Raw genomic sequence first — 15,052 nt, forward strand, 5'->3', positions numbered from 1 at the left:
GCAGCACCTTATATCATGGCACTCCAGGCTGTAGTTTTCGAGATAAGACAAAAGTGGTGGACAGAGGGGCATTATCCAGCCCCACCACTAGAGGGCCTACAAACGCATAAGAACACCTACAAGACACATGGAAGTTCAGTGTCAAAAGGACACTGACATGGTATAAAACGCTTGTACCCCCCCCCCCCCCCCCCCAGTCTGGCTTGTGTTCTTTTATACAACATGTATTCAGTCTGGCTTGTGTTCTTTTATACAACATGTATTGTCTCCATTGTGTGAAAAACCTTTAACTGCACTGAACCCAGGGCAAAATCACATCTCTAAAATGTATGTGCTGCTCAGGAAAGGGTTTCTCAGTGTTCCTGATATGTAGGTGTGATACTAGACACAAAAGCGATGAGAAGCGTACAATGTAGGCTCAAAGAAGGCACTAGATACAGTATCTGCCAACCAAAAGGATTAGACATTCAGCATTAAGTTCATTAACAGTGAACACAGGCTTCAGTGGATGCAGTAAAGTACATCAAATAGCCTATTTAAATATGGCTCTGTATCAAAATGACAGGTTATTACACTTCCGTCTCTATTAATACAATATTATGAAGACTGATAGCCTATATAGCCACACTCAGGCCTACATGTTTTACATTAAGTGCTAAAATTTGCTTTAGCACTTTAATTACAGTATGATACAGTAGAAAATATGTAATATAATCTGTGTCCAACTGTCTGTATGTGTGCTTATTTGGAACAATCATTATGCTCGTGTGTAGGCTACTGTTCATATATTTCATACATGTATAGTGTTCAGATTAGATATTTCATGCATACAGTACGTAATACTGTTCTGATATCTCATACATAGGGCCAACACATACTGTTTCATACTTAAGATGACTCATACATGCATACGTATACTCAGACTTCAGACTTTTCATACACCTACATACTGTTCGGATATCTCATACATATGCACATGAGCACATGTATACATTTGAACATGACGGAGTCACGTTGTGAATCAAACTTGACCCAAGGAGATAGACTTTTGTCAGTTGAGCAATACAAAGAAACAACACAATTTCACCCCATTCGACTGGTATCATGTATATAATCGGAGAAATCATCCGTTATCAGCACGTTTGAATGGTGCCAAAATGTTGATACTGGCATCCTCACTGTTCAGTATGTCATTATCGGCGATTGTAGAATTGTCATTATCACTGATGTCCTGACGGAGGCACGCCGTGTCTGGTGGCCATGAGCTACGTGAGGCACCGCCGAGCGAGTCGCCGTGCCGAGCGTTGCGAAGGCCACCAGACCCGACTCAGCGCCGTCCGAGTTACGTCCTGATAGGCAGAGAATAGTATATATTAGTAGCTCCTAGTTCCATGCACCAAAATAACACGTCCACCAGGGGGAAACCTTGACCAGGCTATGTAGTGAGGATGCCAGTATCAACATTTTGGCACCATTCAAACGTGCTGATAACGGATGATTTCGCCGTTCCAATGCAGAGATAACGGTCGAATCCGCTGACAATTTTCAGTTCTGTTAATTGTGTCAGTCTGTCAGTCTGTCACGTGGACTCACTGTCCATTCAGAAAACGTCAAACCAAATCAGATGTTGGTGGTCTCCAGCATTTTGGACATGTCTGCCTCTCCGTTGGTGTACCTCTTCCGGTAGCTCTGCTGGCCATTGGGTTGCTCCTGTCCCCACTGGGCCGGCCCGTCGCTGGCCCTGGACAGGTGCTCCTGTCCCCACTGGACAGGCCCGTCGGTGGCCCTGGACAGGTGCTCCTGTCCCCACTGGGCCGGCCCGTCACTGGCCCTGGACAGGTGCTCCTGTCCCCACTGGGCCGGCCCGTCGGAGGCCCTGGACAGGTGCTCCTGTCCCCACTGGGCCGGCCCGTCACTGGCCCTGGACAGGTGCTCCTGTCCCCACTGGGCCGGCCCGTCGGAGGCCCTGGACAGGTGCTCCTGTCCCCACTGGGCCGGCCCGTCGGAGGCCCTGGACAGGTGGTTGCTGAGGGGGTAATGGGGCGTGACGGCGGGAGGCTCCAGGTTGATCGTGGCGCGGCTCGTCTCTGTCACAGAGTTAGTGTGGTAGTTGGCGGAGTTGTTGGTCATGGGCGTTTCTCCCCAGCCCGTTTTGCCCCACGCCACTTTCCACTGAGCCCACTTCCTGCGCAACGCTGTCTGTGCCTAGTTAAGATGGAACACACATTATAAGACCACTCAACTCCAGGTCCACCAATGGTCCGTTTGGATGTTTTCATCTCTGGAACCATAGAGATTTTAATTGAACTCAGAGCATACAAATGGAGACATTTGTTCCATTTGAACACTCTCAGAGTTACAGACCGACCCCTGGTGGTCCCCGGACCCGACGTCGAAAACTATTGTTCTAAAATCCTGAATATGTATTAAATTGAGAGTGTACAAATGCAACTAAATTGATTCAATGGACCAATTTGTACACTGTCAGAGTTAAGTGAACACAGAAACAGATCGGACAGAACTGCCAACCGAACCGCACATAAAATAATCTCAATATCAACATGTGATGATCAGAACTGTAATTTAAAAGTTACACTTGATTGTTTTCCCCTTTTATAGAGATCAGTAGACCATATGTTGTGTGATTCAAAATGAAACAGTTATTAATAATCATTTATTATATTAATTATCTGGCATCATTATCAGGAGGCAAGGACTCTGGGCTGCACTGTTGCGCTTTTGTGCTAGACTGTAGTACTTGTGCACATGATGCCCGTCATAAATGGCTCAGTAAATCCGTCCTTCACTTTGCCTACGCTCTCCTGCTACTTTAATTTCAATAGCTGTCTCAGTTAAGACCTCCTTGCTCCCTCTCTACAGTCTCAGTTAAGACCTCCCTGCTCCCTCTGTCTCAGTTAAGACCTCCCTGCTCCCTCTCTACAGGTAGTGTTCATTAAGACCTCCCTGCTCCCTCTCTACAGGTAGTGTTCATTAAGACCTCCCTGCTCCCTCTCTACAGGTAGTGTTCATTAAGACCTCCCTGCTCCCTCTCTACAGGTAGTGTTCATTAAGACCTCCCTGCTCCCTCTCTACAGGTAGTGTTCATTAAGACCTCCCTGCTCCCTCTCTACAGGTAGTGTTCATTAAGACCTCCCTGCTCCCTCTCTACAGGTAGTGTTCATTAAGACCTCCCTGCTCCCTCTCTACAGGTAGTGTTCAGTTAAGACCTCCCTGCTCCCTCTCTACTGGTAGTGTTCATTAAGACCTCCCTGCTCCCTCTCTACAGGTAGTGTTCATTAAGACCTCCCTGCTCCCTCTCTACAGGTAGTGTTCATTAAGACCTCCCTGCTCCCTCTCTACAGGTAGTGTTCATTAAGACCTCCATGCTCCCTCTCTACAGGTAGTGTTCATTAAGACCTCCCTGCTCCCTCTCTACAGGTAGTGTTCATTAAGACCTCCCTGCTCCCTCTCTACAGGTAGTGTTCAGTTAAGACCTCCCTGCTCCCTCTCTACAGTCTCAGTTAAGACCTCCCTGCTCCCTCTCTACAGTCTCAGTTAAGACCTCCCTGCTCCCTCTCTACAGGTAGTCTCAGTTAAGACCTCCCTGCTCCCTCTCTACAGGTAGTCTCAGTTAAGACCTCCCTGCTCCCTCTCTACAGGTAGTGTTCAGTTAAGACCTCCCTGCTCCCTCTCTACAGGTAGTGTTCAGTTAAGACCTCCCTGCTCCGTCTCTACAGGTAGTGTTCAGTTAAGACCTCCCTGCTCCCTCTCTACAGGTAGTGTCTCAGTTAAGACCTCCCTGCTCCCTCTCTACAGGTAGTGTTCAGTTAAGACCTCCCTGCTCCATCTCTACAGGTAGTGTTCATTAAGACCTCCCTGCTCCCTCTCTACAGGTAGTGTTCATTAAGACCTCCCTGCTCCCTCTCTACAGGTAGTGTTCATTAAGACCTCCCTGCTCCCTCTCTACAGGTAGTGTTCATTAAGACCTCCCTGCTCCCTCTCTACAGGTAGTGTTCATTAAGACCTCCCTGCTCCCTCTCTACAGGTAGTGTTCATTAAGACCTCCCTGCTCCCTCTCTACAGGTAGTGTTCAGTTAAGACCTCCCTGCTCCCTCTCTACAGGTAGTGTCTCAGTTAAGACCTCCCTGCTCCCTCTCTACAGGTAGTGTTCATTAAGACCTCCCTGCTCCCTCTCTACAGCTAGTGTTCAGTTAAGACCTCCCTGCTCCCTCTCTACAGGTAGTGTTCATTAAGACCTCCCTGCTCCCTCTCTACAGCTAGTGTTCAGTTAAGACCTCCCTGCTCCCTCTCTACAGCTAGTGTTCAGTTAAGACCTCCCTGCTCCCTCTCTACAGGTAGTGTTCATTAGACCTCCCTGCTCCCTCTCTACAGGTAGTGTTGTTAAGACATCCCTGCTCCCTCTCTACAGGTAGTGTTCAGTTAAGACCTCCCTGCTCCCTCTCTACAGCTAGTGTTCAGTTAAGACCTCCCTGCTCCCTCTCTACAGGTAGTGTTCATTAGACCTCCCTGCTCCCTCTCTACAGGTAGTGTTCAGTTAAGACCTCCCTGCTCCCTCTCTACAGGTAGTGTTCAGTTAAGACCTCCCTGCTCCGTCTCTACAGGTAGTGTTCAGTTAAGACCTCCCTGCTCCCTCTCTACAGGTAGTGTTCAGTTAAGACCTCCCTGCTCCGTCTCTACAGGTAGTGTTCAGTTAAGACCTCCCTGCTCCCTCTCTACAGGTAGTGTCTCAGTTAAGACCTCCCTGCTCCCTCTCTACAGGTAGTGTTCATTAAGACCTCCCTGCTCCCTCTCTACAGGTAGTGTTCATTAAGACCTCCCTGCTCCCTCTCTACAGGTAGTGTTCATTAAGACCCCCCTGCTCCCTCTCTACAGGTAGTGTTCATTAAGACCTCCCTGCTCCCTCTCTACAGGTAGTGTTCATTAAGACCTCCCTGCTCCCTCTCTACAGGTAGTGTCTCAGTTAAGACCTCCCTGCTCCCTCTCTACAGGTAGTGTCTCAGTTAAGACCTCCCTGCTCCCTCTATACAGGTTAAGACCTCCCTGCTCCCTCTCTACAGGTAGTGTTCATTAAGACCTCCCTGCTCCCTCTCTACAGGTAGTGTTCATTAAGACCTCCCTGCTCCCTCTCTACAGGTAGTGTTCATTAAGACCTCCCTGCTCCCTCTCTACAGGTAGTGTTCATTAAGACCTCCCTGCTCCCTCTCTACAGGTAGTGTTCATTAAGACCTCCCTGCTCCCTCTCTACAGGTAGTGTTCATTAAGACCTCCCTGCTCCCTCTCTACAGGTAGTGTTCATTAAGACCTCCCTGCTCCCTCTCTACAGGTAGTGTTCATTAGACCTCCCTGCTCCCTCTCTACAGGTAGTGTTTCAGTTAAGACCTCCCTGCTCCCTCTCTACAGGTAGTGTTTCAGTTAAGACCTCCCTGCTCCCTCTCTACTGGTAGTGTCTCAGTTAAGACCTCCCTGCTCCCTCTCTACAGGTAGTGTCTCAGTTAAGACCTCCCTGCTCCCTCTCTACAGGTAGTGTTCATTAAGACCTCCCTGCTCCCTCTCTACAGGTAGTGTTGTTAAGACCTCCCTGCTCCCTCTCTACAGGTAGTGTTCAGTTAAGACCTCCCTGCTCCCTCTACAGGTAGTGTCTCAGTTAAGACCTCCCTGCTCCCTCTCTACAGGTAGTGTCTCAGTTAAGACCTCCCTGCTCCCTCTCTACAGGTAGTGTTCATTAGACCTCCCTGCTCCCTCTCTACAGGTAGTGTCTCAGTTAAGACCTCCCTGCTCCCTCTCTACAGGTAGTGTCTCAGTTAAGACCTCCCTGCTCCCTCTCTACAGGTAGTGTTCATTAGACCTCCCTGCTCCCTCTCTACAGGTAGTGTCTCAGTTAAGACCTCCCTGCTCCCTCTCTACAGGTAGTGTCTCAGTTAAGACCTCCCTGCTCCCTCTCTATAGGTAGTGTTCATTAAGACCTCCCTGCTCCCTCTCTACAGGTAGTGTTCATTAAGACCTCCCTGCTCCCTCTCTACAGGTAGTCTCAGTTAAGACCTCCCTGCTCCCTCTCTACAGGTAGTGTTCAGTTAAGACCTCCCTGCTCCCTCTCTACAGGTAGTCTCAGTTAAGACCTCCCTGCTCCCTCTCTACAGGTAGTGTTCAGTTAAGACCTCCCTGCTCCCTCTCTACAGGTAGTGTTCAGTTAAGACCTCCCTGCTCCCTCTCTACAGGTAGTGTTCATTTAAAGCCTGATATAACACTTCTTTCATTTAGCAAAACTATCTTCAAGGTTCACATTGTTTCACAAACAATAATAGTTGGTAGCAACATTGCAGGCGGTGAAATAAGAATATAAAATATGAATGTGTTTAATGTCAGCGAATTACAAATATGCTTGAGGTTAGCTTTGGTCCATAGCCTTCTACTGCTTCAGTATAAGGCTATGGGTCTTTCAGTTTTAAAGCTCACATCGAAATCAGACCAGCCTCTCCTCTTTTGTGGAAATCTCACGAACGTTTGACCTACTCACCAAAACAAAGACCTACTCACCACCACACGTATAAACGGTACTTTTTGGCCAAAAAGGGATTTTGTTTCCACCGAAAAATAAACACTTTTAGTTACTCCAATGCGCCCTCTACCGATATTGCCCAGAGAACTGCCTCATAGAGAATATTTTTCCTCCGGTGAAAGAAAATCCCTTTCTGGCCAAAAAGTACCGTTTATACGTGTGGTGGGGTGCTCAGAGTGCGTCCACTAAGGAAAGTAGGCTTTCTATTGACACAACCCGTCTTTGTTTTGGTGAGTAGGTCAAACGTTTGTGAGATTTCCACAAAAGAGGAGAGGCTGGTCTGATTTCAATGTGAGCTTTAAAACTGAAAGACCCATAGCCTTATACTGAAGCAGTAGAAGGCTATGGACCAGAGCTAGCTTGAGGTTTGCAAAATAGGCTTTGCAAAAGCACCAAGCATTGACTCATAACGCATTTCTGTTGATAAATCTAAGATGCCTTTTCATGTATAAAGTAGGCCTACTTTATACGTAAAAGATGAGTTCCATCAGCTAGTACTAGTTGAGATATATTGGTTGATAATGTGTCGAGACATCTTCAAAATACTATTGTTGACTTACCTCAGCATTGCAGAAACAGAATATAATTGCCACCAGAAGTCCCTGTGAAGAGAAAAAGGTCCTGTAATTGAATAATTCAGACAACAGGTCTTGGATTGGAGTCATGTCTTGGTTTGATAAAGATAATTTATGTAATAGATTATTAAATATTAAACGTTATTATGGTCTCTATTGCTCTGACAATGTTGTGGGATCATATTAATTAAAAAGGGGAGAGAGAGAGAGAGAGAGAGAGAGAGAGAGAAGGGGCGGGGTGTCGGGAGAGAGGTAGATTGTCTCTGACGTCAGACCAGAGCTGCTTAGAGCAAGAGAAACAGTGAGAAGGTGAGATGGATAGGGAACGTGCAGAGGCGCAGGTGCTAGAGGGGGCCTTGAGGGAGCTCGGGCACCTTCAAAGACCTTTTTGAGGTCGAAACGTCGGTTTCTATTTAACAAATGTCTGCATCGTGGCTACGAGTGTGCAGCCTTTTTCTTTATCCCCCCTAAGAAGGCCACAGCAGCCCTGTTGCACCACCCTGTTGCACCACCCTGTTGCACCACCCTGTTGCACCACCCTGTTGCACCACCCTGTTGCACCACCCTGTTGCACCACCAAGACATGTTTTAATTACTTTATCCCCCCTAAGAAGGCCACAGCAGCCCTGTTGCACCACCCTGTTGCACCACCAAGACATGTTTTAATTACTTTATCCCCCCTAAGAAGGCCACAGCAGCCATGTTGCACCACCCTGTTGCACCACCCTGTTGCACCACCCTGTTGCACCACCAAGACATGTTTTAATTACTTTATCCCTCCTAAGAAGTCCACAGCAGCCCTGTTGCACCACCAAGACATGTTTTATCCCCCCTAAGAAGGCCACAGCAGCCCTGTTGCACCACCAAGACATGTTTTATCCCCCCTAAGAAGGCCACAGCAGCCCTGTTGCACCACTAAGACATGTTTTATCCCCCCTAAGAAGGCCACAGCAGCCCTGTTGCACCACCCTGTTGCACCACCAAGACATGTTTTAATTACTTTATCCCCCCTAAGAAGGCCACAGCAGCCCTGTTGCACCACTAAGAAGGCCACAGCAGCCCTGTTGCACCATTAAGAAGGCCACAGCAGCCCTGTTGCACCACTAAGAAGGCCACAGCAGCCCTGTTGCACCACTAAGAAGGCCACAGCAGCCCTGTTGCACCACTAAGAAGGCCACAGCAGCCCTGTTGCACCACTAAGAAGGCCACAGCAGCCCTGTTGCACCATTAAGAAGGCCACAGCAGCCCTGTTGCACCATTAAGAAGGCCACAGCAGCCCTGTTGCACCACTAAGAAGGCCACAGCAGCCCTGTTGCACCACTAAGAAGGCCACAGCAGCCATGTTGCACCACTAAGAAGGCCACAGCAGCCCTGTTGCACCACTAAGAAGGCCACAGCAGCCCTGTTGCACCACTAAGAAGGCCACAGCAGCCATGTTGCACCACTAAGAAGGCCACAGCAGCCCTGTTGCACCACTAAGAAGGCCACAGCAGCCCTGTTGCACCACTAAGAAGGCCACAGCAGCCCTGTTGCACCACCCTGTTGCACCACTAAGACATGTTTTAATTACTTTCTTCTTTTCACTGAATAATGAAAGAATGTGCAGAATGAGAAGGAAGGAAGGTTGAGTCCCGAAACGCATTAGCCTTGACATGTACCTGGAAGTGGGCAAAGATGTTCATGACAAGCTCATAGACGGCCCTGGCCATGCGTCCCTCTGGCCTCCAGGGGACCAGGATGAACTGGGCCCCCAGCAGGGGCATCAGGATGAGGGTGGCGCGCACTGCCTTCATGTAGGCATTAGACTCGGCACGGTGCGTCACCTTCAGCTTGGTGATCAATACTCGAACTATGTTCAACAGGAAGAAGAAATTCACCTGGGTAGACAGTAGGAGACGAACACCCGATTAACAAACATTAATGCCTGATGCAAATGTATTAGTGGTTTGTGCCATGTCGTGCACCGACAATAGCAGATCTACAATAATCAGTGACATACGGTGTACTCTTTGGCACGCCCTCTAGCCAGGGAGTCCGCAAAATAATTCAGATTTGTATTATTATTATTTTTTTTACATTTGAATGCTGTATGATTACAATCATGTTTATCTAATTGAAATGTGTGCTGTCAGGTTTTGCACACATGCAATTTGAATCAAATTACTATTGGCACATGATTAGTGTAGTAGAGGTTTCGGTTTATGACTATGAAATGGGTCTGAAATTCTCAGACCCACAGTGTAGTTCTAAGTATATGCTTATCGATGTTGCGAGAATGAGGGGGTAGGCTACTAGGAAAATAATCTGGCCTCCAAGGGGTACCTAGGCCAACAAGGTTTAAGAACCCCTGCTCTAGGCTGCCTCCTTCACTAGAAATGGGAATCTCACTTCCAGCTGAAACAGTGTGACTTGTAGTAGTTTATATAGGCATATATGGCTATCGTCTCACAAGACAAAGTACTTCTAGATTAAATCAATTAGCTGAAAATGATCTAACAAGTCTTAACTTTATATTCAATATAATATATTTCAGCTGAAATTTGGTATTTACCTGTAAGGCCCACAAGATGAGTGACCCTGACACGTAACTAACTGACTTATTGAAAGATGAGTGACCCACCCTGACACGTAACTAACTGACTTATTGAAAGATGAGTGACCCACCCTGACACGTAACTAACTGACAAGATGAGTGACCCACCCTGACACGTAACAAGATGAGTGACCCACCCTGACACGTAACTAACTGACTTATTGAAAGATGAGTGACCCACCCTGACACGTAACTAACTGACAAGATGAGTGACCCACCCTGACACGTAACTAACTGACAAGATGAGTGACCCACCCTGACACGTAACTAACTGACAAGATGAGTGACCCACCATGACACGTAACTAACTGACAAGATGAGTGACCCACCCTGACACGTAACTAACTGACAAGATGAGTGACCCACCCTGACACGTAACTAACTGACAAGATGAGTGACCCACCCTGACACGTAACTAACTGACAAGATGAGTGACCCACCATGACACGTAACTAACTGACAAGATGAGTGACCCACCCTGACACGTAACTAACTGACAAGATGAGTGACCCACCCTGACACGTAACTAACTGACAAGATGAGTGACCCACCCTGACACGTAACTAACTGACAAGATGAGTGACCCACCATGACACGTAACTAACTGACAAGATGAGTGACCCACCCTGACACGTAACTAACTGACAAGATGAGTGACCCACCATGACACGTAACTAACTGACAAGATGAGTGACCCACCCTGACACGTAACTAACTGACAAGATGAGTGACCCACCATGACACGTAACTAACTGACAAGATGAGTGACCCACCCTGACACGTAACTAACTGACAAGATGAGTGACCCACCCTGACACGTAACTAACTGACAAGATGAGTGACCCACCATGACACGTAACTAACTGACAAGATGAGTGACCCACCCTGACACGTAACTAACTGACAAGATGAGTGACCCACCATGACACGTAACTAACTGACAAGATGAGTGACCCACCCTGACACGTAACTAACTGACAAGATGAGTGACCCACCATGACACGTAACTAACTGACAAGATGAGTGACCCACCCTGACACGTAACTAACTGACAAGATGAGTGACCCACCATGACACGTAACTAACTGACAAGATGAGTGACCCACCATGACACGTAACTAACTGACAAGATGAGTGACCCACCATGACACGTAACTAACTGACAAGATGAGTGACCCACCCTGACACGTAACTAACTGACAAGATGAGTGACCCACCATGACACGTAACTAACTGACAAGATGAGTGACCCACCCTGACACGTAACTAACTGACAAGATGAGTGACCCACCATGACACGTAACTAACTGACAAGATGAGTGACCCACCCTGACACGTAACTAACTGACAAGATGAGTGACCCACCATGACACGTAACTAACTGACAAGATGAGTGACCCACCCTGACACGTAACTAACTGACAAGATGAGTGACCCACCATGACACGTAACTAACTGACAAGATGAGTGACCCACCATGACACGTAACTAACTGACAAGATGAGTGACCCACCCTGACACATAACTAACTGACAAGATGAGTGACCCACCATGACACGTAACTAACTGACAAGATGAGTGACCCACCATGACACGTAACTAACTGACAAGATGAGTGACCCACCATGACACGTAACTAACTGACAAGATGAGTGACCCACCATGACACGTAACTAACTGACAAGATGAGTGACCCACCCTGACACGTAACTAACTGACAAGATGAGTGACCCACCCTGACACGTAACTAACTGACAAGATGAGTGACCCACCATGACACGTAACTAACTGACAAGATGAGTGACCCACCCTGACACGTAACTAACTGACAAGATGAGTGACCCACCATGACACGTAACTAACTGACAAGATGAGTGACCCACCATGACACGTAACTAACTGACAAGATGAGTGACCCACCATGACACGTAACTAACTGACAAGATGAGTGACCCACCATGACACGTAACTAACTGACAAGATGAGTGACCCACCCTGACACGTAACTAACTGACAAGATGAGTGACCCACCCTGACACGTAACTAACTGACTTATTGAAAGATGAGTGACCCACCCTGACACGTAACTAACTGACTTATTGAAAGATGAGTGACCCACCCTGACACGTAACTAACTGACTTATTGAAAGATGAGTGACCCACCCTGACACGTAACTAACTGACAAGATGAGTGACCCACCCTGACACGTAACTAACTGACTTATTGAAAGACAAATGACTCACAAGCAGGGCAGCCTGAATGGGCCCATGGATGATGTAGAGCAGGTGTGTGTCTGAGCGGATCCAACACCTGGAATGTATCGCACGCACGCGCACGCGCACGCGCACGCACGCACGCACACACGCACGCACGCACGCACGCACGCACGCACGCACGCACGCACGCACGCACGCACGCACGCACGCACGCACGCACGCACGCACGCACGCACGCACGCACGCACACACACACACACACACACACACACACACACACACACACACACACACACACACACACACACACACACACACACACACACACACACACACACACACACACACACACACACACACATTAACCAAAAAGAGCTGTTATAACAGGAATGCAGGATGGAATTGGATGAAATTGGTATCCCAACCTAAAAAAAAACAGAAATCTATTTACTAAAGAGCTGGAGACACCTGTTACTATTATACTCCACACTATGATTACTATGGGACACTAAAATAAAAATCACTTATAGCACCTTTTAACTTGCACATTAACTGATTAACGATTCTGAATCACAATGCTTTAGATTCTCAGCGCTGTCGGGAGATGATATTACTTACCTATAGCTCAGAGACAACACTACACATTGTTTTAGCATCCACCAGAGGTCAACATAATGTATGTGGTGTATTCTTACTTGTCATTAAAGAACAGCTCTCGTCCCACAGCGTATGTGATAGCAGGAACAACAGGAAAGCCTGGAGAGGAAGAGAAATTGCACTGAATTATGATCGTTGCTGTTACTTTTCAGGAAATTGGAGAAAAGAAATCCAATTGATCCAATGTAGTTGTTATTTAGTCACAGTTGACCAGAGCATCATTCGTGGTGAGATCCATTGACTTTGATTCATTCTGCAATGCAGAATGAATCAAAGTCTGGCTCAGAGAGTCTGAGCCAGACTAGCGATTCAGGGCCTGGAGCCAGGCTGGTTGTCATATGAAGTGTACAGGGCCTGGAGCCAGGCTGGTTGTCATATGAAGTGTACAGGTTCAGGGCCTGGAGCCAGGCTGGTTGTCATATGAAGTGTACAGGTTCAGGGCCTGGAGCCAGGCTGGTTGTCATATGAAGTGTACAGGTTCAGGGCCTGGAGCCAGGCTGGTTGTCATATGAAGTGTACAGGTTCAGGGCCTGGAGCCAGGCTGGTTGTCATATGAAGTGTACAGGTTCAGGGCCTGGAGCCAGGCTGGTTGTCATATGAAGTGTACAGGTTCAGGACCTGGAGCCAGGCTGGTTGTCATATGAAGTGTACAGGTTCAGGGCCTGGAGCCAGGCTGGTTGTCATATGAAGTGTACAGGTTGAGGGCCTGGAGCCAGGCTGGTTGTCATATGAAGTGTACAGGTTCAGGGCCTGGAGCCAGGCTGGTTGTCATATGAAGTGTACAGGTTCAGGGCCTGGAGCCAGGCTGGTTGTCATATGAAGTGTACAGGTTCAGGGCCTGGAGCCAGGCTGGTTGTCATATGAAGTGTACAGGTTCAGGGCCTGGAGCCAGGCTGGTTGTCATATGAAGTGTACAGGTTCAGGGCCTGGAGCCAGGCTGGTTGTCATATGAAGTGTACAGGGCCTGGAGCCAGGCTGGTTGTCATATGAAGTGTACAGGGCCTGGAGCCAGGCTGGTTGTCATATGAAGTGTACAGGTTCAGGGCCTGGAGCCAGGCTGGTTGTCATATGAAGTGTACAGGTTCAGGGCCTGGAGCCAGGCTGGTTGTCATATGAAGTGTACAGGTTCAGGGCCTGGAGCCAGGCTGGTTGTCATATGAAGTGTACAGGTTCAGGGCCTGGAGCCAGGCTGGTTGTCATATGAAGTGTACAGGTTCAGGGCCTGGAGCCAGGCTGGTTGTCATATGAAGTGTACAGGTTCAGGGCCTGGAGCCAGGCTGGTTGTCATATGAAGTGTACAGGGCCTGGAGCCAGGCTGGTTGTCATATGAAGTGTACAGGTTGAGGGCCTGGAGCCAGGCTGGTTGTCATATGAAGTGTACAGGTTCAGGGCCTGGAGCCAGGCTGGTTGTCATATGAAGTGTACAGGTTCAGGGCCTGGAGCCAGGCTGGTTGTCATATGAAGTGTACAGGTTCAGGGCCTGGAGCCAGGCTGGTTGTCATATGAAGTGTACAGGTTCAGGGCCTGGAGCCAGGCTGGTTGTCATATGAAGTGTACAGGTTCAGGGCCTGGAGCCAGGCTGGTTGTCATATGAAGTGTACAGGGCCTGGAGCCAGGCTGGTTGTCATATGAAGTGTACAGGGCCTGGAGCCAGGCTGGTTGTCATATGAAGTGTACAGGTTCAGGGCCTGGAGCCAGGCTGGTTGTCATATGAAGTGTACAGGTTCAGGGCCTGGAGCCAGGCTGGTTGTCATATGAAGTGTACAGGGCCTGGAGCCAGGCTGGTTGTCATATGAAGTGTACAGGGCCTGGAGCCAGGCTGGTTGTCATATGAAGTGTACAGGTTCAGGGCCTGGAGCCAGGCTGGTTGTCATATGAAGTGTACAGGTTCAGGGCCTGGAGCCAGGCTGGTTGTCATATGAAGTGTACAGGGCCTGGAGCCAGGCTGGTTGTCATATGAAGTGTACAGGGCCTGGAGCCAGGCTGGTTGTCATATGAAGTGTACAGGGCCTGGAGCCAGGCTGGTTGTCATATGAAGTGTACAGGTTCAGGGCCTGGAGCCAGGCTGGTTGTCATATGAAGTGTACAGGGCCTGGAGCCAGGCTGGTTGTCATATGAAGTGTACAGGGCCTGGAGCCAGGCTGGTTGTCATATGAAGTGTACAGGGCCTGGAGCCAGGCTGGTTGTCATATGAAGTGTACAGGTTCAGGGCCTGGAGCCAGGCTGGTTGTCATATGAAGTGTACAGGTTCAGGGCCTGGAGCCAGGCTGGTTGTCATATGAAGTGTACAGGTTCAGGGCCTGGAGCCAGGCTGGTTGTCATATGAAGTGTACAGGTTCAGGGCCTGGAGCCAGGCTGGTTGTCATATGAAGTGTACAGGGCCTGGAGCCAGGCTGGTTGTCATATGAAGTGTACAGGTTGAGGGCCTGGAGC

The 15,052-nt window shown here is 48.5% G+C and overlaps 1 protein-coding gene across 1 annotated transcript in view; it reads right to left on the bottom strand.

Moving 5' to 3' along the window:
- Positions 1-292: 292 nt before the first annotated feature.
- The window catches only part of LOC306935793 (calcitonin gene-related peptide type 1 receptor-like), a 34,592-nt gene continuing 19,832 nt past the window's right edge, over positions 293-15,052 (bottom strand). The window contains exons 9-14 of the mRNA XM_079518996.1: positions 12,658-12,718; positions 11,990-12,056; positions 8,811-9,029; positions 7,138-7,179; positions 2,027-2,205; positions 293-1,786 (exon numbers count right to left, since the gene is read on the bottom strand). Of these exons, the coding sequence (XP_079375122.1) occupies positions 1,621-1,786; positions 2,027-2,205; positions 7,138-7,179; positions 8,811-9,029; positions 11,990-12,056; positions 12,658-12,718 (734 nt within the window). The 3' untranslated portion in view covers positions 293-1,620. The remainder of the gene's footprint in view (positions 1,787-2,026; positions 2,206-7,137; positions 7,180-8,810; positions 9,030-11,989; positions 12,057-12,657; positions 12,719-15,052) is intronic.

Source organism: Electrona antarctica (assembly GCF_951216825.1).
Source record: "Electrona antarctica genome assembly, chromosome: 2".
NCBI lineage: Eukaryota > Metazoa > Chordata > Actinopteri > Myctophiformes > Myctophidae > Electrona > Electrona antarctica.